General features: G+C 51.3%; 9 protein-coding genes across 9 annotated transcripts; 4 read left to right on the top strand and 5 right to left on the bottom strand.

Moving 5' to 3' along the window:
• The first annotated feature begins 75 nt into the window (after positions 1-75).
• On the top strand, positions 76-4,539 carry BD324DRAFT_629981 (hypothetical protein). The gene is made up of 15 exons (XM_022016279.1): positions 76-220; positions 286-430; positions 489-719; positions 778-818; positions 901-1,073; positions 1,133-1,164; positions 1,223-1,340; positions 1,387-1,424; positions 1,471-1,520; positions 1,564-1,941; positions 2,001-3,413; positions 3,457-3,497; positions 3,539-3,707; positions 3,749-3,964; positions 4,029-4,539. Exons 3-15 carry the CDS (start codon positions 548-550, stop codon positions 4,176-4,178), a joined length of 2,991 nt encoding a protein of 996 aa, XP_021870177.1. The 5' UTR covers positions 76-220; positions 286-430; positions 489-547; the 3' UTR covers positions 4,179-4,539.
• A 190-nt stretch (positions 4,540-4,729) lies between these two features.
• BD324DRAFT_520925 (Mechanosensitive ion channel-domain-containing protein) lies at positions 4,730-8,472 on the top strand. The gene is made up of 11 exons (XM_022012988.1): positions 4,730-5,083; positions 5,146-5,231; positions 5,300-5,388; positions 5,502-5,938; positions 5,978-6,276; positions 6,314-7,151; positions 7,192-7,450; positions 7,489-7,759; positions 7,805-7,884; positions 7,925-8,077; positions 8,120-8,472. Exons 1-11 carry the CDS (start codon positions 5,042-5,044, stop codon positions 8,311-8,313), a joined length of 2,748 nt encoding a protein of 915 aa, XP_021870178.1. The 5' UTR covers positions 4,730-5,041; the 3' UTR covers positions 8,314-8,472.
• An 86-nt stretch (positions 8,473-8,558) lies between these two features.
• On the top strand, positions 8,559-9,578 carry BD324DRAFT_581517 (hypothetical protein; the record flags this gene model as incomplete). The annotated part of the gene is made up of 1 exon (XM_022013509.1): positions 8,559-9,578. One exon carries the CDS (start codon positions 8,559-8,561, stop codon positions 9,576-9,578), a length of 1,020 nt encoding a protein of 339 aa, XP_021870179.1.
• A 14-nt stretch (positions 9,579-9,592) lies between these two features.
• On the bottom strand, positions 9,593-11,015 carry BD324DRAFT_646148 (hypothetical protein). Its single transcript, XM_022017620.1, has 7 exons — positions 10,956-11,015; positions 10,680-10,915; positions 10,474-10,628; positions 10,036-10,410; positions 9,849-9,978; positions 9,744-9,806; positions 9,593-9,691 (listed from the first exon to the last, which is right to left on the bottom strand). Exons 1-7 carry the CDS (start codon positions 10,970-10,972, stop codon positions 9,630-9,632), a joined length of 1,038 nt encoding a protein of 345 aa, XP_021870180.1. The 5' UTR covers positions 10,973-11,015; the 3' UTR covers positions 9,593-9,629.
• A 107-nt stretch (positions 11,016-11,122) lies between these two features.
• BD324DRAFT_581530 (hypothetical protein) lies at positions 11,123-13,353 on the bottom strand (the record flags this gene model as incomplete). The annotated part of the gene is made up of 7 exons (XM_022013510.1): positions 11,123-12,036; positions 12,075-12,317; positions 12,365-12,458; positions 12,512-12,759; positions 12,797-12,869; positions 12,928-13,235; positions 13,275-13,353. 7 exons carry the CDS (start codon positions 13,351-13,353, stop codon positions 11,123-11,125), a joined length of 1,959 nt encoding a protein of 652 aa, XP_021870181.1.
• A 133-nt stretch (positions 13,354-13,486) lies between these two features.
• On the bottom strand, positions 13,487-15,558 carry BD324DRAFT_592204 (glycoside hydrolase superfamily). Its single transcript, XM_022013811.1, has 7 exons — positions 15,451-15,558; positions 15,215-15,397; positions 14,973-15,179; positions 14,539-14,932; positions 14,302-14,497; positions 14,059-14,258; positions 13,487-14,004 (listed from the first exon to the last, which is right to left on the bottom strand). Exons 1-7 carry the CDS (start codon positions 15,476-15,478, stop codon positions 13,521-13,523), a joined length of 1,692 nt encoding a protein of 563 aa, XP_021870182.1. The 5' UTR covers positions 15,479-15,558; the 3' UTR covers positions 13,487-13,520.
• An 11-nt stretch (positions 15,559-15,569) lies between these two features.
• Positions 15,570-16,798, bottom strand: BD324DRAFT_630001 (ras-domain-containing protein). The gene is made up of 6 exons (XM_022016280.1): positions 16,687-16,798; positions 16,493-16,626; positions 16,340-16,412; positions 16,186-16,301; positions 16,068-16,137; positions 15,570-15,899 (listed from the first exon to the last, which is right to left on the bottom strand). Exons 1-6 carry the CDS (start codon positions 16,742-16,744, stop codon positions 15,727-15,729), a joined length of 624 nt encoding a protein of 207 aa, XP_021870183.1. The 5' UTR covers positions 16,745-16,798; the 3' UTR covers positions 15,570-15,726.
• A 96-nt stretch (positions 16,799-16,894) lies between these two features.
• On the bottom strand, positions 16,895-18,070 carry BD324DRAFT_581420 (kinase-like domain-containing protein; the record flags this gene model as incomplete). The annotated part of the gene is made up of 8 exons (XM_022013501.1): positions 16,895-16,978; positions 17,019-17,090; positions 17,152-17,214; positions 17,257-17,341; positions 17,435-17,684; positions 17,723-17,813; positions 17,849-17,976; positions 18,028-18,070. Coding segments are annotated over 8 exons (816 nt in total), but the record flags the coding sequence as incomplete, so codon positions are not given.
• Positions 18,071-19,126: 1,056 nt separating this feature from the next.
• Positions 19,127-20,477, top strand: BD324DRAFT_581428 (voltage-dependent anion channel; the record flags this gene model as incomplete). Its single annotated transcript, XM_022013503.1, has 3 exons — positions 19,127-19,465; positions 19,507-19,628; positions 19,670-20,477. The coding sequence occupies 3 exons, from the start codon at positions 19,127-19,129 to the stop codon at positions 20,475-20,477; spliced, it is 1,269 nt and encodes a 422-aa protein (XP_021870185.1).
• Between the last annotated feature and the right edge of the window lie 16 nt (positions 20,478-20,493).

The following is a 20,493-nucleotide window of genomic DNA, read 5'->3' on the forward strand; positions in this document are numbered from 1 at the left end:
ATCTTGTACAGGATCTTTTATTATTAATGCAATGTTTGAGATAGCCTTTGGTACATCGTGACTTCGATTTCGCACATTATCGCCACCGCCACACCGTCCCGTCTCGGGGGGGCCAATTTTCTTTGGCTGGAAACATGCCGTACCCTGTCCATCAGCGGCGTCAATTAGTCTTGTCCGGGGTATCATATCATGCATATGGCCTGAGATCTGGAGGGTCCTCGTGAGGCTGGGTCGGTCGTTGTGACTCACAACCTGATGTCATTTTACTATTTATACATTCTTCAGAGAGGAACGAGTATTTTGAAGAAAATGGGCCGGCGCCGGAAGATCTCAATGACAAACGCCAAATGATTCCACCTCTGGAATCTCGGGCTCAAATTCTCTCACATACATGACGCTTTGGACGAGCATGGAGGGGGAAATTGAACAGGTAGAAATCGTCCGATCACCTGGGACGCCCTCATGTGGATGCATGTGCTGACTGGCAGATCGTGATCTTCGTCTTTGAAAACCTGTTTTTGAACTCTCACTCACACACAAGAAAACAATGGCATCTGAGAAGAACGATCACGGCGCTAGAGGTGGTGGTGGTACTAGAGCCAGATTTCGACCGCCCAAATGGTTTATCAAAAGTATCAAGAGACGGCAGACTTGGAAAACGTTCTTGAGATGTATGATCACATTGTTCGGGACAGTCGTTCTCCTTGTATGCCGAAAGAGTGAGTAGGGTCCGAGTTGTCCTGTCCGTTCTTATCAGCTCATCTGAGTCGTTCTCAGCGCTCGAGATCCAGGGCAGGTCCGCCTACTTTGCCATGATGGTGCGTGCTCGTCCGTTCGTCCGTCCGTCCGTCCATCCAGGAAGACCTTTAAAACAGTGCCACAACATTGACCTGAACCCAGTTGTCGATCACCGTGCCTCCCTCTATGGCTTTGGGAATCTTCATTATGTCGTTCATGACCCTCGCTCTGGGTATGATGACGGGTTGGGCCTGGGGAGCGGCAGCCATGATTTCTGCATTCAGAGCCAGGGACAAGACGTTACTAGCGAGCCAACTTGAAAAAGCTCATTTGAGGTGGGTCGCTTGCGATCGTGTTCAACTCTAAAAGGAGCTCGCTCACTTGGGCTCGACAGTCTGGCACAGGCAAGAGAGATCACCAACGAGGGTGAGGGAGTTGTCTAGGATTTGAAGACAGAAAAGGGCTGACTGACGACTTTTTTCAGTACGAGAAGCTGCATATCATGGGAAGTTTCTCGATATCCGGTCAACCGTCGTCTTTGCGGTCTTCTTCTTTGTCGGCGTCTACGGTCTCGCCTGGATCAGAGCTACCAAGCCGAGATTGTGAGTTTCTGCCGGAGCATGCCCGGTGCTGATGGATTCCATGTAGGATGCTGTTCGCCTTTTTCGGCGTCAGTGTGTTGGATGGCAAGTGTCGCACATGAATCACTTCGTGGCTAACAAATTGTGGCAGTACTCTGCCTCTATGGTCCACTCTATCCTACACCGGACTTCTTGCTGCCTGTGAGTGTCTCACTCAGGACCCTCAGCCCTGACCAGTACACAGAAGTTCCTCCTCATCCCAGCTGCATTCTACTTTGCAGTCGCGCTTATCTCCTCCTTGATCATCTTCCCCGAATCATTGAACCACCAAATTCTGGGATCCATCATCGATGACGCGCTCAAACCACTGGTCAAGGAAATCAAGATCCAAGGCGATATCTTGAACGGAGATCCAAGGGAGTGGGATCACATACATGGCAAAGCGGAAGAAGCAAGAAGTCTACGAAAGGAGATGGTACAGGATATTGAGGCTTTGGAAGATAATCTATCACTCTTGAAGATTGAATTCAGTCGAGGGCAGTTGAACGCGAAGGATGTTATTGCGATACACGATCAAGTCAAGCAGCTTTCCGGTGGAGCGCATGTGCTCGCTGCATTCATTGTGAGTTCGGTCTCTCGCTCGATTCACGTACAACTGATGACTGGCTGACATGACAAAAGGTCCTCATGGAACAAGATTTTAAGATCCGCGAAGAGGCGTCGAATCTTGGCCCAGAGGGAGAGGGGCAAGCCGGGACCTCCCTCGCGGATCTATTCTCGACGCTCGCGTCTAGCTCTCAAGACCTTCGGGATTCGCTTGAGAAGAGCCTGCTCGAGACCATTGATTGGCTAAACGGAGTCAACACGTATCGCTGGAGTCGACTACCCGATCGTATAGCGCCGAGAGATAGCCGCGAGGCGTCAATTCAAGACCTCAGGCAACACCTCGCTGCTTTCCGCCAACGCGACCAATTCGCCCCTCTTCAGGCCCTCCACAGACTGCCAGACAGCAGCAGTGAGACCATGGATCTCGAGTCCTCGAAGAACACGCTGGACATGTTTCGCTGTGCGGCTTTCAGCACCTCACTCATTGGATTCACTGAGCAAGTCATCGCCTTCCTACAGCTGTTGCTGGATCTCGACCAAGCTACTCCTGGAGCCAAGGCTCACTACCCCGCTGCGATGAGCGCACTGATGTCTGAGATGATGAGCCACAAGGACGTTTCGAGCCCTTTTGCAATGGGCAAAGAGCACAAGGATAGTGATGTACGGAGCGAGATCACACTTGTCGGTGACCCGGACTCCAAATTGTCCTCTGGTGAAGGGTCAGGCTTTACACGTCGAAGCGTGTTTGGCATTCCTCGAGCCTGTGTGGTATGGGTCGGTCGACGAATCATCTCACCTCAAGGCATCTTTGCCTTGAAATTTGCCATCGTGAGCGTGGCATTGTTCATCCCATTCGTCTGCAAGAGTTCGACCTATTTCGTCTACTTCAACAAGGGATTCTGGGCCGTCATTCTCGCCCAACTGAGCCTCAGCGTTTACTCTGGCGAGCAAATCTCAAATTTCATGACTCGAGTCTGTGGCACAGGTCTGGGCCTCGTCAACGGGATCGTGATATGGTACATTGGAGCTCCAGGTAGAGGTCGCGGCAATCCATATGGAATCGCGGCGGCTACGATGGTCTTCACCGCTCCGGCGCTCTTTAACCGATTGGTGGCGCCAGAATCTCAGATGCCACTTTGGCTCATGATCGCATTGATGAGCGTCTTCGTCGTCGGGTACTCCTGGGTCGACGATCACCTACCGGTCATTGCGAACGCTGGCGATGGAGCAGAATTGGCCGGTCGTCGTGCCCTCGGAGTCTTGATCGGATTGACAGCGGCATTCATCGTCATGTTGTTCCCTAGACCTTTCTCCGCCAAGAAAAACACGACATTGAGTTTGGCAAAATGCATCAGGAGTACTGGTGACATTTACCGTTTGGTGGTACGGGCAGCTAAGGAGAATGATGAGAGTGTTGGACGGACCCGAGAGCAGGACGAGGTCCAGGAAGGATTGGACGTGATGAGATCAAAATTCGTCGCTGCCATTGTGAGTTACAATATGCCTCTTTGCTGGTTGACAAAATGAACAGACTCAAGTGATCGATGTGGAGGAGAAGATCGACCACGCGTCGTAAGCTTCCATCTCTCCTTTCACGGCTGATAGACATTCAGCCTTGAACCACACTTCCGAGGCTCGTGGCCAAAGGACAGGATCAGAGCAATTCATCATGCAGAGAACAGTCTTCTGAACGCTGTACTCTTACTAGGATCGACATACCCGCGACTGGATCCTGAATGGGTTCACCGGCTCAACGAGACGAGATTGATGGATCGAGACAGGGTGAGCCGGTGTGTAAACCATGGTCCCTAAAGTATTTCAAGCTCCAGGCGTGTCTGCGTGAATTCGACCGATTCGAGCACAGTCTCATGTCGGAAACAAAGTTGGTGCTGGACCATGACCACGACACCGCAGGCGTCAGCGAGGACTTGTCAAAGGGTATCACCGCTGTCGAGCTCTGGAGCAGAGTTCGCTCGTCGGTTTTATCGGAAGTGCGTGGCGCATCGGACAAGCGTGAGGCAGGAAGGGATACGACCTGGGCAAGTGGTTCCATGTCCCGAGTTTGATGAACCTATTGAGTTGACCCTTTTCGATCGTACTTAGGACGAACAGATGCCTGTTTACGCGGCCACTGTGATCGCTCTGATATATACTACTACAGGAATCGCACACCTCAAGAAGGAGATTGCGGCTTTGAATGGGACTTCACGCCAGGATGAGATGACGATTGCCAGAGCGGCACGTTCTGTATGATGATGATAGTGATGGAAGAAGTCGAGGCATTGTATCTTCTCATATGACTTCCCTTGTATCGAAATACTTTGAAGACTGTGGATCAGCCGCGAAGTCCAGTCATATGGTGAGGCATCACTTCGTCCGAAACCCCGCGAGCGGGCTGTCGGGACGAAATGCGCCGCCCGTCTCCTGCATGAGATCATATCGTTATTCGGCACCGACAAGGGCCATCATGAGCATGCTTGCTGCATTTGCTAACCCTCCAGATTTTTCACAACTTCGTCTGTGAACGTGAGAGCATGATGGCTCACGGCGGGGGGAGCAGCGTGAGAGTGAGAAGGGCTGCTTTTTGCTGTGCAGTCTCTTATTACTAATGGAGCGACAGCAAAATTAGGAAATCGAGGAAAAACTATTAGGAAATTACGAGATTTTTCAAATTGCTGGGGAGGGGACTACGCTCGCCTTCGCTGCCGGCATCGAGGTTCACCTGGCGCGTGATCGGCGAGGAGAAGAAGTAGGAGATTGTCCCTTGGGTGACGGCTCGTGACGTTTTGACTAAGCGAAGAGGAGTTGGTGGGTGAAAATTTCCATGGCATTGGTCGATATCATATCTCATTCCTTCATCATCAAACCCTCTTGGACATCCATTTTCCATCGTTCACGGACACTCATCTATAGCATCTCCCATCCGACGCACACATCGACAACATCCCGCGCGCGCTTGTTGTTGTTTGCCGTCGGATTAGCCCGCTTCGCCTGCCGCGGATTCAAGCACCCAAAAAAGAACACCAAAAAAAAACCCCCCTTGGCTCCACCAACGACGACCATCCAGCGAGGTCATCATCAGCTGAGCTCCTGGGGAGTCCAAATTGCTCTTCACAATGCAAGAGACTGGACGAAGACCTGCTCCCGTGAACACTACCGTGAGCCTTTCGCGAGCGACGCGTTGATCGATATACGCTCTCCTAACACCCGCCCCGCACAGATCGCCAGAGATCCCTACCTGAATCCAGAACCTGCGCATGATCAAAATTACCTGGGACAATCGAACGGCACATCAAGTCATTTCAGGTGGGTCAAAAGGGGATGGGGGAATGGAGGAATAGCGCGTGGTTCGTCGTAGCTGACCACCGCAGTAGGGACCAATCTGTCGACGTATCAGACGATCAGACCGCCTATCCGGCTATGCAGAGGGTGAATTCAAGCTCTCCCTTGCATCCAGCCGAAAGTGAGTTCAGTCCCTGTAGCGAGAAGATTTGCCTTTGGCAGTTTTCAAAAGTCACATTCTTGATTGATGGCTCGAGCTGACCCTCCCTCTCCTTCTCTCTCTTTTCACTTCAGGTTATTTCACCAGACCTGATCAGACCAGTCCTCCCACCACCTCCCGACCCAACACCCCTGGAGGGACACGTCGAGTTCATTACCCTCCACGACAGTACATAGAAACATCGGCTCCAGCTGCGCAGTACACCACTGTCCCGTTGAAAGACTCCACAGCAAACGAGACAACCAATATGGCAACCTCTGGACGAGGTACACCTTACTCCTCGGGTCACACGACTCCCAATGGCTCCAGCAGCAGACGAAGAGGTTGGAACATGTTTTCACATTCATCTACCAGTCTCGAAGCTGGCCAGATGGGCGAAAAGCGACCCAAACACACCAGGAATGGAAGTTGGGACCTGTTGAACAACAATCCCGAGTGGGAAGGCTACAACCCCGCGACGGCAAAGAATGAGAATCTGCGATTTGCAGAGGGAGATGTCGGGACGACCAAGGTGGGTTTCCGACGCCCAGTCGATGCTGATCTGCCATAGTTCTCCCGACTCTACTATTGGCTGATCAATAAGAGCATCATCATTCGATGGATTCTCTATATTGTCCCGGTGCTCGCCATCCTATGGATCCCCGGTATCGTCGGTCTGACCGCGGCGCCAAATGGCAAAGTATGGGATGTCAAGCTCATCTGGTGGTCTATTTGGCTCAGCGTGCTTTGGGGTGGATTCTGGGCAGCTACTGCCGTCTTCATGATGATTCCACCTATCTGGCGAAATGTCATTGGATCCATCGTGCCTTCTGCCAAGCAGTACACGGATGTCACAGCCGCGCTCGGAAGGTGGGGTTCAAGGGCTGAAAAGTAGCTTACATCACAGGTATGCCAAATTGATCGTCTGGGCCGCTGCCGTGTGGATCTCATTCACCCCACTGGTGATCATTCACAATACTGCCGAGTCTACCAATAACGAAACGCCGCGCTCCAAGTCTGATCTCGGGACCATGGTCAACATTCTCTTTGGACTCTTCCTCAGTAGCATTATACTCGGCGTGGAAAAGCTTATCGTTCAACTCATCGCCTTCCAATTCCACCGTGACTCGTACGAGGACAGACTCAAAGAGCAGAAATTCAACATCAAGTGCCTCGCCACACTCTACATCCATTCTCACGATATCCCCGGTCGAAGCGACACGTTGAGGGACAATGACTCGCACAAGACGAAAGCTAGTCAGGTGCCTAAGAAGGCGATCAGAGCTGCGCTCAGAGGCATTCGAGAAGTCGCTCAGACCACGACAACGGCACTAGGCAACGTCGCCAGTGAAATGGCCGGGCAAAGTGTCTTGCAGACCAATTCACCTCAGAACAAGGTCACTGCTGCGCTGTCTTCCGCTAACAAGTCGAAAGCTCTCGCCAGAAGACTGTTTTACTCTTTCCGACGTGGCGATGCCGACCATCTCGACTTGTCCGACATTGCTCGTTTCTTCCCCGACCTCGACACTGCCAAAGCTGGCTTTGAGATGTTTGATGTCGACGGGAATGGAGATGCCACGAGGGATGAAATGGAGGCTGCGATCATGCAGATTCACCGTGAAAGATTGAGCTTGGAAGCTTCTATGCGGGACCTCGACGGAGCCGTTAGGCGATTGGACGATATTTTCCTGTTCTTTGTGGCTCTCATTTGTGCTTTAATTCTCGCTGCGACGATTACGACCAAGGTGAGCGCGGAGAGTCATGGCTGTGCTGACGAATCACAAGATCACTACTCTCGTCACGTCCGCTGGTACCTTTGTCCTTGGGTTGTCCTGGTTGATAGGATCGACGATGCAAGAGATCCTGCTTGCTTGCATCTTCCTGTTCGTCAAGCACCCCTACGACGTTGGTGACCGAGTCGACATTGATGGCAATTCGTACACTGTTGCCAAGATGCAGCTCATGAGCACAAACTTCAAGCGGACCGATGGCAAATTTGTATGGATCGGACACAACATTCTCGCTACCAAAGTCATTGAGAACAGTACGTCTCGTCCACTGAGGACTTCGGCTGACTGTCAGTCCGACGATCCGGCCCGACGTCCGAGACGTTTACCTTTGATGTCGCGTTCGACACCAGTTTCGACCACCTCACAACGCTTCGAGACAAGATGCTCGTCTTTTGCAAGGAGAACTCGCGCGACTTTTTGCCAATCTTTGATGTCACTGTAGATGACATGCCTGCTCAAGGCAAGATGGTTCTCAAGGCGGATATACGCTACAAGTCGAATTGGCAGCAGGGTGCATTGAAAGTGATGCGTAGGAACAAATGGGTCTGCGCGTTGAAGACTGCGTGCGTGATGAATCAAGGAGTAGGAGTCTGACTGACGTCGTCTAGTCTGGCCGAGACGAAGATCTATGGACCCGCTGGAGCTGGGGATCCATCACCTGCCCCGGCCGAACCTACAAAATACACTTGTGAGTTGTTCGCTTTGGGAACGAGCTGAAATCCTCCTAGTGGTTCCTTACGAGCAGGTGCAAGCTGCTGAAGCTGCTGCTGCATCGACTGCGACTGCCAGTACTGGGGCCGAGTCGCCTCCTCCGACCTTTGACGCTGCAACCAACACGGCGAACAATCTGACCGATCGTCGGGAACTGATCAACGATCCTAGTCAAGGTGAGTCGATCAAAGAGGTTTGGAGCTAATCCTCAGACATTTTCGACGAGTCTCTCGATATGTCTGGACAGGCAGGCTACCAGACTCGACCCACAACGCCCGGTGTAGAAGGGTCCTTCCGCGCTGCTGTGACCGTTGGTCCGCCTGTTGGACAGCTGAGAACCAGAGTGCCTCACGGTATGCCTGGAGAGCAGATTGAAATGGTGTCCGCACCCGTAGCTCGGCGATAATCTAACGTAGCTCGGCGATAATCTACACTCATCGTCCAAGTCTCGGACATCTTGCTGGGCGAGTGTCGGAGACCCATTGGACCCCCATTTTGTAGTATAGACATGTCCCATATCCAATGCATAGCCCGAATGTCCAATATTGTTGTTCCCGACGGGCCGGTGGCGTGTTTTGAGGTTGCCGCAGGGATGAAAATGTGATCCAATCCCAAAAGTGCTGTCCTCTGTTGTACACGACACACAACGAGATGACCTTTTCTCCCCTGCACACCTTTGCAGGTGGTACTTTGCTATCCCTTGCCTCATCGTCGTTCTTGTCTGACATTGGCCGAGTCTTTGGCATTTCATCCATTGTCGCTGAATCATTCTGGGGAGATGGAGATTCTTGGCGACTGGCAACTACAGCCGGGTTGATCTTCGGTCCGACGCTTGGGAAAGTCTTTGGTCTACCAGGAGCATACGCCAGTGAACCTCTCAGTGGATGGTTCTCTATACCGTGGACTCGAGCTTCTCTCGCGGGATTGTTGGTCGGATTTGGAAGTCGACTGGGATCAGGATGTACGAGCGGACATTTCCTCTGTGGAGTGTCTAGAGGATCTCCACGATCTCTCGTAGCTACAGCTACTTTTTTCCTCTCTGCTGTCCTCACTGCCAATCTCGTGCCGATGGAAACACCGTACCCATCATGGATACCGAAACCCAACCCATTTACCATTCAGACTGGATTGGCTTACGCTCCCCTGATTACCGTCCCTATTCTCGCTGGCCTCGTTTTCACCTTACGGTCGACTCTCGCTCGATCAGGGTCCAATCCACCACGGATCATCAGACTAGCACCTTATTTCCTCGCGGGGCTCACATTCTCCTTTGGTCTCTTGATATCGGGGATGGCGGATCCACGTAAAGTCTTACACTTTCTCACTCCATTTTCACCCCGATTCGACCCTTCACTCGCGATGATCGTGCTTGGCGGAGTGGTTCCCAATGCGCTGTATTGGAACTACACGCCGAAAGGGAAGGTTCAGTACCCTTGGGAAGAATGGAGAATCCCGACAAGGACAGATATCGATCGAAGGCTCATGGCAGGCTCAATGATCTTCGGCATAGGATGGGGATTGGCAGGTGTATGTCCTGGACCCGCCATTGTCGGAATTGGAAAGATTGTACAGGGAATCATCAGTGGTGAGGACATTGGAGGACCAGGAGCACCCTTGCTCGCTTTCATCCTCAGCATGATTATGGGTATGGGCGCAGGTGGAGCGGTGTAAAGACATTTACGAGTAATGCACTAAGCGTCTTGCATGAATGACAATAGCAGCTCAGACCTTGACTTCCGCGACCAAAGCCTCTCCTTTGGCCCCTGCAATGGCGTTCCTGACACCTGAGTTCCGCTTCAGTGACCTGTGTGCTCCTAGCCCGTCTCCGTCACTCACATAAAGAGGCCATCGCTTTTCGAGTGTCGATGTCTGCTGATCCCATATGGGGAAGAACCACGCCTGGGGATAATGAGCCTTAAGTTCTTGAAGGGCCTCGCTCACAATTCTTCAGCTTGACAAGAGGGTGGTCCGGTCCCACGTGTGGCTCGCCAGTTATGACATCGAGACCCGCGGCGTAGATCGTCCCATTCTCCAAAGCTTCCGCGAGGTCTTCACTATTGACGATGGGTCCCTGACGGCTGCATCAGCGCGGGAGAGGAGCCTCGTCAAAAGTCTTTTTGAAGCTTACTCTCGCGCAGTTGACCAAGATGGCAGTCTTCTTCATCTTGCTTAAGAAGGCCTTGTTGACTAGGTCAATGGTGTTCTTGTTTTGGTCACAAAGCACGATGACGATATCGCTCTCGGCAGCCAACTGCTCCTTTTCGACCCTCTTGACGATCACTCCAAACTCTTTGCTGAACTTCTCATCGATCTCCTTTTGATCAGGTCGTTCTCTGGATGACACGTATTGAATGGTCGGCGGATGCTCCTTATTTGTGAATGCCAGCAGGCGAGATAAAGCAGCTTGAGAGATTCGGCCAAATCCAAGGAAGCCAATGTTGAGAGAAGGGTGGGAGATGGTAGGCCCACAAAGGACGAAAGGTGCCCATGGGAGTTTAGGCCACTGTGAAGGGAACGAGGCGAGGTCAATTACGACGGCAACATTCCGCGCGAGACCCAGACTCACCCCTCCTTCTTTGACTAGAGCGATACCTTCTTCAACCCGCCTCATAGTCATCAATACCAACATGACAGTGATATCCGCCACTGCATCCGACAGGACACCAGGTGTATGTCCAATCTTGATCCCTTTCGCATGAGCAGCCTTGACGTCAATGTGGTCTGGGGATTTGTCAGCTCCGTCTGGGACATAAAGCTTTAGAAGCAGCATACCAAACCCTACAGAGAACGTCGAGATAGTCTTCAAGTTTGGATTACATGCGGCCAGAAACTCTTGATCTACCTTATCGCTCGGTTGGGAATGCATGATACAGGCCGCAATGACTTCAGGATCTTTGAGATGCTCCAGAACCCATTCTCGAGGCGGTTGAGCGTTGTTAGGGTTGATGATGAGGTCAAAACCTGATGTCCCGAGGAGGTGCATGGCGTCCTCGCCAACATGACGGGTGCTAGGTTGTCAGCAAAAAGACAGGATGATCTAAAGCCTACATGAGTATTTTGGGCATGATGAATGGCTCTGTGGTCTCTCGTTGTGACGGTCAAGGTGATATTGAGCTTCATCTTTGTCTACCGGAAGACCGGGAGGACGTTCCGAAGATTACGGAAATAGCCCGGATAATAATGCCATTCTGGAACTATTGCGTGGCTACAGCTCGCTAGCTAAAGATCCAATCTGGAACGACAGGCTGCTTGTTCCACTCCTCGGTATACCTTGCCTCGCCTGTATGTGGTAGTCCAAAGACAGCCGTGATCAACCACGTTTCTCCAGCTTCCAACGTCCCCTGCAAACTCGGCAAAACGCTCCGGGAGAAAATGACATTGGACTGAGGATCCGTCTGCACCAAGATGCCTTTCCGCTTGTCCTGACCTTTCGTCAAGTCCAATATACCCACACATCCCGGCTGAGTTGTCACTCGTGCCCATCCGACTTGTTCTTCTCCTCCACGGGAAGTCTCGCCCGAAAAGGACTGAACGACCGCTCGACCATCATCACCTTGACCATACGTTGACCATCCGCCTTCGCTTGTCAAAAGAGGTCTATCAGATCTAAGACGGTGAACACGGAGATACCAATTCGGCGAGTCGGCTTGAGGCGGTAGCAACCACGTTTCTACCGTCACGTCTTTCCAGGGTTTCCAAGATGATCTCAGGTGAACGCGAGGCGTTCCTCTTCCCACGATTTCCGCATCGATAGGCTTGCGCCTCACTCGCCAAGTCTCTCCATCTCCATTTTCCACTCCAGGCGTCGCGTCTTTCAACGCTAACATACTATCTCCTGCCGTTTGAGCAATGTCCATGTCACCGGTAGCACAGGAAAAGCCAAACACGGAGGAATAAGCAAACTTGCAGTACTTTGACGGACCGTGTCGCATAGCGTAGTGAGGCTGTTGGCCAGATGAGAGGAGGAAAGTGTGGTTCCCGTGTCGACACATGATATGATGGGGGTCAGGAATAGCCTTGAGAAGGGGGAACAGGTCAGATGGCCAGGGTAGCTCAGAGCAGGACCAAAATGGATGAGTCGGAGGAGCGGCGAGGCAAGCAAACGCCTTCATACACCAGTAAGGGGATCCTGGATCGTCAGTGATGCCCCTATCTTTGTCAGCTCACCAGGGGCATTGTAATTTTCCGTCATGTTCATGTTGTCATACCCATAGCCAATGTTGAGGGTCCCGTCACTCCTGAAAATGGCCGTCTTACCCGTCCACGATCTCAGATGACGCAGTACTAAGCCTTTGATATGGCCCCATTGGAGTGGCGCAGGAGGTTCGACATCTGCAAGAACCATGGCGGAAAATGTGGAAATGACGGCGAAGCGGTAGACCATGGAACGACCAAACGGGATAGCAGCGCCTTCACGTATCATTAGTTCTGCGACGTAGATCCATCGGACGACTCACCATCATCATTGAAATAGTAGACGAAATCTAGGACAAATTGTCGCGCTCTGTCGATGAATTTCTGTGATCGCTCTGGGTCCGTCTTGGCGCAGAGCTATAGAGAGACATCTTCAGCTTATTGATCTCCGTATCCACTCAAAACGTTACCTTTGCATAGGTCATTTGCGCAAATTGGATGGCGAAACTGCTAGAATAGTAATCCGTCTGATGAACGTCCTCAGGTCCATCGTTAGACCATCCTCCAGATCCAGAAGAGTCGCCAGTGGGCGGATGCGGAGGGAACTGGAATTCTTCAAGACGTGCAAGATCTCGAGACATTTGCTCAGGGTTGAAATGCGGTGATTTGATAGTTCTCAGTGCCAGATTTGCAAAGACTCTAAACCAGAGCCAATTGGCTGCGTTTCAGCCGATGGATTTAGCATGTTCACCTACTGTCTGGCATAGGTTTGCCGATACAGGTTTGGAGAAATGCTGAAATGTTTTCCTTTGCCTCGTCGGATTGACCCTGAAAACAACCCGCATCAACAATGAAAGGCGAGAGACCCTTTGAGAGTCCAACTCACAGAGAAGAACACGTCGGGCGCCATGGATATCGCAAAGCTCAACGGAGACATCTCGACCATCCTCTGATCCTTCGCTTTCGCTCCTCCCCAATATTCTGGACCTTTGGGATCCGTCCCATTTGCCAAACCCCTGACCCAACGTTCTACACCCTCGTAATGTCCACCACCGACCAGTAGAGATGTCAAGCCCCATATTGGCCTGGCAAACGTCTCTAGCGCAACTGCTCGCAGATCATAGTGCGTTGCTGTGGATCCAATATCTATCAATGCGCCTCCAGCTGACGTGTGGGCTTTGAGAGGCTCAAGAACTGATGATCAGCCTTCGGATACCCCTGTAGAGCGCTCACGAGCTATACAGCCCCTCTCAACATCTTCCCTTGTTTTGAACGCGTTCTCGACAAAGGCGTTGGGCTGGAGGAGGACCATTCTGTCGTGAATAGAGCGTGTTCAAACATCTCGGAGCAATTGTTGAAAAAGGTGAATATGGTGAGGCATTCGATCATGGGCCGGCCCGGTCGGCCCGAAAAATGGGGTTTCGGAAGATTAGTCCTTAGATAATCATCATGTGCTGACAATGCATGCAAGCCACGAGGCTAAGAAGATGCTGACTTTGAGAGCCAAGCAGTAGTGGTAGGACCCAGTCTCCCATCCGGACAATCGCTCGAGGTTATCAACACTTTGCCCGGTGGCATATCGATCTCTACTTCCGAAAAATTCACAATGACCTCCCAGTTCTCGGACCGAGAATAATGGAGTGTCCTGGAGTTCTCTCCGATCCATTCGAGCTCTTCTTCAGGGGATTGAAGCTCTCTTCTCAAGGTCAGAGCCCGACGGTAGAGACTTAAAGTGGATCTCGGATCCTTCTCCTCCAAGTCCACGGACATGGTTCCCATACGATCAGGTTGAGGGATCCAAGGCTTCCCACCAAATCCAAATCCCGGCTCGGAATGAACCCAAGGGAGTGGCACCCGACATCCATCCCGACCTAAGCGTTTACCTTTCGTCTGCTTGAAGACTGGACATTGTCTGTGCTCTGGCGCAATGTCCACTATCTCTGGTAGTCCCAGTTCTTCGCCCCTTTTTGGTCTCGTCAGCGAGGGAAGCTGATCATGTTTTGTTTCGTCCACACACTGATAGATATATGCGGATCCCGGTAGCCCCAACATGAATAAGCTTGCAGCTCGTGCTCTCTTCAGACCTAGGACTGGATCAAAGCCTGGCATGTTTCCCCTTGATCCCAAGTACTCCTCGCAAGGCTCGTCAAAGTGGGTCGGATTGGTCCATTCGCCAGATACCTTCGGGAACCCATATCGAGTAGCATGACGTATCATCTGATGATGGCATGAGAGAGGAGTTTCCCTCTCCGAAACTCACATCGTGATTGGAAAGGACCCAGGTGGTAGATGATCCTGCGAGTTTGGCCATCTTGAGAGACGTCTCAATCGCATCCTTATACTGTGCCCGATCGAATTCGCGTAACAGCAAGTCGAATGAGAAGGATTGACCCAAACCGTTCGCGTCGGCGTACAACGGTATCCTATCTTGAGCTACCCAAGCTTCCGCCACGCCCCTTTAGACCTCAGCAGGGGTCAGAAGACCCGGTACACTCACATGAGCGGCGGATCGTACTCGTTGAACACTTTTCTCCAGCTTTTGTATATTTCAAACACCCCATTTCGATCTGTGAAGGGATGAATATCCGGTGGGCAACCATTCTGCCTGAGGCGTCTCGCAGCTGCTGAGATCACTTCATTGGACGGTAGATGCTCAGGGAGATACTTCTCAAGACAGGGTGCCACATCAACTCTGAAGCCTGCTACGCCTTTGTCTGCCCAGAACCTGATCGTCTGGATGAAATCTTCTCGGACTTCGTTGTTACCCCAGTTGAGATCAGGTTGAAATGGGCCGAAGAGTCCAAAGTAGTATTGACCATCCCCTGCTGGATGCCATGCACAACCTCCAATACTGCAGTCCCAGTCCGCTGGTGGAGATCCATCAGGTAGTCCTGTACATCAGTCAGCTAGGCCTAGAGGGTCACAACGAACCATCTCTGAAATGATATCTGGCCCTTTCAGCACTCCCTCGACCTGCTTTCAAAGCTTGCTGAAACCAAGGATGCTCTTCACTCGAATGATTCGGTACCAAATCAACAATAGTTCGAATACCCACTGATCTGCACTTCGAGACCATCTCCTCAAAGTCTACTATCGTGCCAAATCGAGGATCCACATCTCGGTAATCCGCAACGTCGTCTGCGGAATCAGCCATCACCAAGCGAGTATCTCACATCCGGCGTCCTTCTGTGGAGACGTATAGAACGGACTGAGCCATATAGCGTCCACCCCGAGCTCCTGAAGATAGGGAATGCGACTGATGATACCCCTCAAGTCACCTATTCCATCGCCATTACCATCTGCGAACGATCTAGGGTAGATCTGGTAGACGCTGGCCTGACGCCACCAGTTTGGGTCTGGCAACTGGTATCAGCTGTATGGTCATGGGACAACGGAGCTGAACGCTGACCATTGGACAGAGCGACGCTGGCGGACATGCTTTCAATGGTCAATTTCAAGATGCTCAGATCTAAACTTTCGAGTTATCACTATTCGATGCGGAGTGTCGTTTCCTTCAGCCGACGTTCGCTCCGGCAATCGTAACGATGGAGAGTTGGACCCTGTATGTATATCATTCCGCCTCAGAGCACCCAGCTGGGTCTCATATGGAAATTGACGTTCGTGCAATACAACACTAAGCAAGAGCAACGATTTGGTACAGACGATCCGCGAACTTGGCTTATGGCTAACAAGAACAACCCCCTAATAGTCCAGAACTCTCATTACCTGGCTGTATTGTGCCATTATCTGCCCTGATCCCATTCGAGTTCCTGTTCCACAAAGACGGAGTATCTAATATTCTCATGACGAGCTCTTGGAAAGCCTCCATGACTCCCACGCGTGTCTTTGCGGAGCATTCTGTGGGGTCATCAGTGCTGTTCACAGTTCAATATGCCTAACGCCTGCGCAGTTGAGCGACACAGAGAGAGAGGAGCAGGACAGTGGGTACGAATGGCCAGCGTCATGAAGAGATGATTTTGGGAGAAAATGTCTACTCGGAGATTAAGAATAGGAACGAACACTCACCTATGAATAGCGTCCCCATCCTCTCTGCAAATGTCTTCCCTTCATCCGTTGTCACCTGCCGTGAAGCCTCCTGCATGGCGAATGAGCTGGAATCACTCGGGTCCTTCAATACACTCACCTTGTCGACCTTGTTTCCCACGAGCATCTTCACCACTCCTTCACCACAATGTATATCAATCTCAGTGAACCACTTGAGCAACTCGTCAAAGCTTTGACGGGACGAGACGTCATATACTGACCCTTCAGCTCGACGTTCATTTGCATGACCTTACCAAGGACAACACCCTGAGCTCCTCGATAATAGCTCGACGTGAGAGTCCTGAATCTTTCTTGACCCGCTGTGTCCTGCAATTCAGAATGAGCTCGGACACTTGTACCTCGGCCATCTCGGGATTCTACCAAGGGTCATAGCAATCTAAACCAACCCATATGGACAGCTTGTATCTCCTTCCTTCCACTTCTATGCTCTTGACCTTGAAGTCCACTCCTATCGTTGCGGATGTCTCTTCATCAGATAAAAACTCATCATCGGTGAATCGGAGCAGAAGGGATGATTTGCCTGTAGTATGATCAGCTCAAGCCTTTCTTCGAAATCTCTCGCTCGAAAAAGGGCACGCACCGACACTGGAGTTGCCTATCAAAAGCAGCTTCAAATTCATAGGCAGCCCGTCACTCATGGCTTCTTGAGACCTCTGTGATCTATAGGTTGATTGAATACACAGAACACGGCCCAGTGGCGAGAGCAGAGACAGGCGGGAATTAGGTCATTGGACGATCATTTTGAGCGGAAGCAAAAAAGAAAAAACAGATTGGATGATCGGCATTCACTATGCTATATGATACAACTTGATCCACGGATGGTTGGGGACCTCGCACAATGGCATCCTCTGATGACTATCGATGCGCATAAGCTGCAAAGAAGCATCAGCAGTGGGCAGATCTTGGGCTGACCTTTCCGATGAAGTCTCGCGCCTCTGAACTGACGTGCTCCGGCCATACAACATCGCACCGACATATTCTCGACTGAATGACTAAATGATAGCCTTAGCGCGCAGTTTGAGCACTGCTCACCTCGCTGAGATACGGCTGGATCGCTACCGAAAGGCTCTTCCCCGCAAATAAACTCAAAAGACAAAACCCCTAGAGCCTGCTTGGTTTAGCTAGCTGTTCCGTCTTCCTCGGCTCTCACCCAGATATCGACTGCACGGCCATACGATTTCCCAAGAATGATTTCCGGTGCGACATAGCTCAGCGTGCCTGCAATCGTTCGTTGGCTACTCGTCAGTGTTCTTCAACCCTCTGAGCATACGTACCCTTCTTCGAATGGTGAATGAACGCTTCAACCAAAATCGCCAATCTTGATCAACCCATCGGTGCCTGTGTTCGTTAACGTCCAGGACATTCGTCTGAGCCACCCACCCAAGAACAGATTCTCAGGTTTGATATCTCTATGGATGATATCCTTTGAATGGAGATAAGCGAGCCCATCGGCGACTTGCCGGATATACTGGCACTCGTAAGTGTCGCTCGGCGATGCATAAAATGAACTTGCTCTGGCGCTTCGCTTCTCTGAGAACCGCTTGGCCTGTCTCAAATGCTTGAACACCTCACCTTTCCCTGCAGAGGTCAGTCAATAAGGCGTAATGCTGACCCACCCGCAAACTCGATCATAAGCATGATTCTCGTCTGATCGTGAAACCATCCGTAGAGACGTAAAATGTTGGGATGTCTTATACTCTGCATGATCTGTTCCCTTAGCAGATTTACTTTCTCCAACTTACCTCTACTTCCCTCCTCACCTGTGTCTGAATATTATGCGAGACAATATCGTGCTTGTCGAGACATTTCAGACAGAGAATGAAAGGGTTGTCCGACTTGACTTTGGCTAGATAGACTTTGCCAAAGTTCCCTGATGATCATAAGCACGGTTACAGTTCATGGCAGAGAATGGCGTACATACCTTTGCCCAACGGCTTGCCAATCTCAAAGTCGAGCAGTGACCACGACTTGGAAGGTCCCGCCCTACCAGGTCAGCCTCTTGGCCGTTCTCAGCCGCTCACGCCTCGATATCATCCTCAAGCAACTGTCGTGCCACATCCGAGGCATCTCCCTGCGAGTGGTAGTATTGCGAGGTTTCCATGCCTCCGGGTAGAGCGCGATGCTCATCTGGCACTGTCATGGTCTCGTTGGCATGGTCTTATGGCCTGTAAGGAGCAGATCCGTCAACGCTATTATTTTTGTTGACAACTCTGAAACGGCGGCGGACGCCGCTTGAGGATCGGCTGGAACTACCTGTAGCTATGGTACAGCGGCAGTGGACAGTGGGAACTCTCGTCTCGCAGCATTGATACTGAAACGATGAGACTAATGGAACTCACATCGACTGCATGTCAGTGTACCTGGGACTGATTGAACTCTCAGCAAATTGTCAAAGAACAAAGTCTTGCATACACCAAACCATCCTAGCCATACGGACCAAGCGTCTCATTGCCGAGGAGTGGCAAAAAAGACGCTGGATCGGACCGCATGACAAGGATCATCATTGGTCGATGTTGATGGAAGAAGATGTTCTCTACCATGTATTGCTTCTGGATGACCGGCAGCAGCGACACATGGCGGCGCTCGCTTGATGAGATTTGCCACAGGTGACTACCCTTCCCCGTCCACGGAGTCACGGACCGGTAGAAGAGTATTCCGAATGAGATGTTCAAAGCCTCCCAAAAATCCGGAATTCATCGTTTTTTTCTTCCAGTGATTCCGAACAGCTCGCTCGCTGATGTTTCTCTGAACGTCTCAAAGTATTCGGATGAGGCGTATTGCACTTTGAAATCCCTCACTGGGATGTACTTAAACAATGGGGTTGATGCTCTTCCTCTTTCATCAATGCTAACATCCCCACCCCACGACGATTACTCCGACACTCGTCACTTGCCATCCTGCAAATGTCCATCGACGCTCATGATCTGGCCAATCCGACCACACCAACATCTATAATAAAACCTAGTAGCCTCTCGTCCCACTCGCAAATGTCTCAAGACAGTACGATTCTCCATCCCGACATGTCACCTTCTTCAACTCGGGAGAAGTCTCCCTCTGCGTCCCCTAAACGCCGATCGTATGCGGAATACGCATGTCTAAACATCAGTCCATCCTTCTTCTCCCTCAATATGGGCACCGGAATCGCCTCCATCCTCCTGTACACACTACCGTATAATGCGCCTTGGCTTAGACGTATCGGCATAGTCATCTTCATCCTCAACATTGTCCTCTTTATCCTTTTTGCGATCCTGAACATGATCCGCTATGTCCGTTGGAGAGGCCTCTTTACCGCTGTCAACTCGCACTCACAAGCTGGTATGTCTTGGGGCTGCCTGCCAATGGGCTTTGTGACGATCATTGTGAGTTGATCCGGTCAGTATATCTTTGGCTGACCCAGCAGAATATGGTTGCCCTGGTCTGCGTACCTGCGTTTGGTCGTAAATGGGCTCATTTCGCCCTTGTTCTTTGGTGGATAGATGTGCTAGTGTCCATCGCTGCTAATTTCGGTATGCTATTCATGATGTGAGTCGCAAGGCTGTCAAACTCCCACTCACAGCCTCAAGGTTTACTCGACAAACGCATACAACTATCACTTCGGCTATGTTGCTCCCTATTGTCGCCTCCGTCGTCGCGGCGGCCTCAGGTGGTGTCGTCGCTCAGCACCTGATGCCATTTGATCCTCATCTCGCTCGATCGACTCTGATATGTGCGTATGTCATCTGGGGAACAGGCGTTCCAGTAGCTATGTTCATGATAACTTTGTGGATCTACCGCTTGATCATGGAAGGCCTACCGCCTCAAAGCTCTCTACCTGGCTGCTTCCTTCCTTTGGGACCCTGCGGTCAAGGTTCCTACGGTATCTTGATCCTTGGTCGTGTGGCACGGGATCTTGGCTACACATACGGTATTGCCATGGCTCCCAATGCGCCTGGCTCGACGCTCAATATCGCCGATGCGATATATGCTGGTGGAATCGTCACTGGTCTGGTCCTATGGGGTCTCGGACTAGTCTGGTATACTCTCGGCATGGCCATCACTCTCGATCATGGGCTGAGAAATCTCGGGTTCTTCAAACCCAAATCATTCACCATCAGTTGGACATCATACACATTCCCCATAGGGGTATGGGCGACGGCCACCACGACGCTGGCTCAAGAGCTGGACTCTCCAGCGTTCAGAGTGATAGGCACTGTCGTCTCGCTCCAAGTCGTCTTTCAGTGGCTTTACGTCTTCCTTATGACGTGTTACAAGGCTTGGAACGGAACAATATATAATGCTGTGGAATTGGACAAATGGGAGAGTAGGCAACCGCCAATACGGTGGGCAAAGAAGGCTACATGTCGTGGTAACCCAGAGGTATGTATTGCCTAGGTGTATAGTCTAGTCT

The sequence above is a fragment of the Kockovaella imperatae genome, assembly GCF_002102565.1.
Source record: "Kockovaella imperatae strain NRRL Y-17943 chromosome Unknown BD324scaffold_9, whole genome shotgun sequence".
Lineage (NCBI taxonomy): Eukaryota > Fungi > Basidiomycota > Tremellomycetes > Tremellales > Cuniculitremaceae > Kockovaella > Kockovaella imperatae.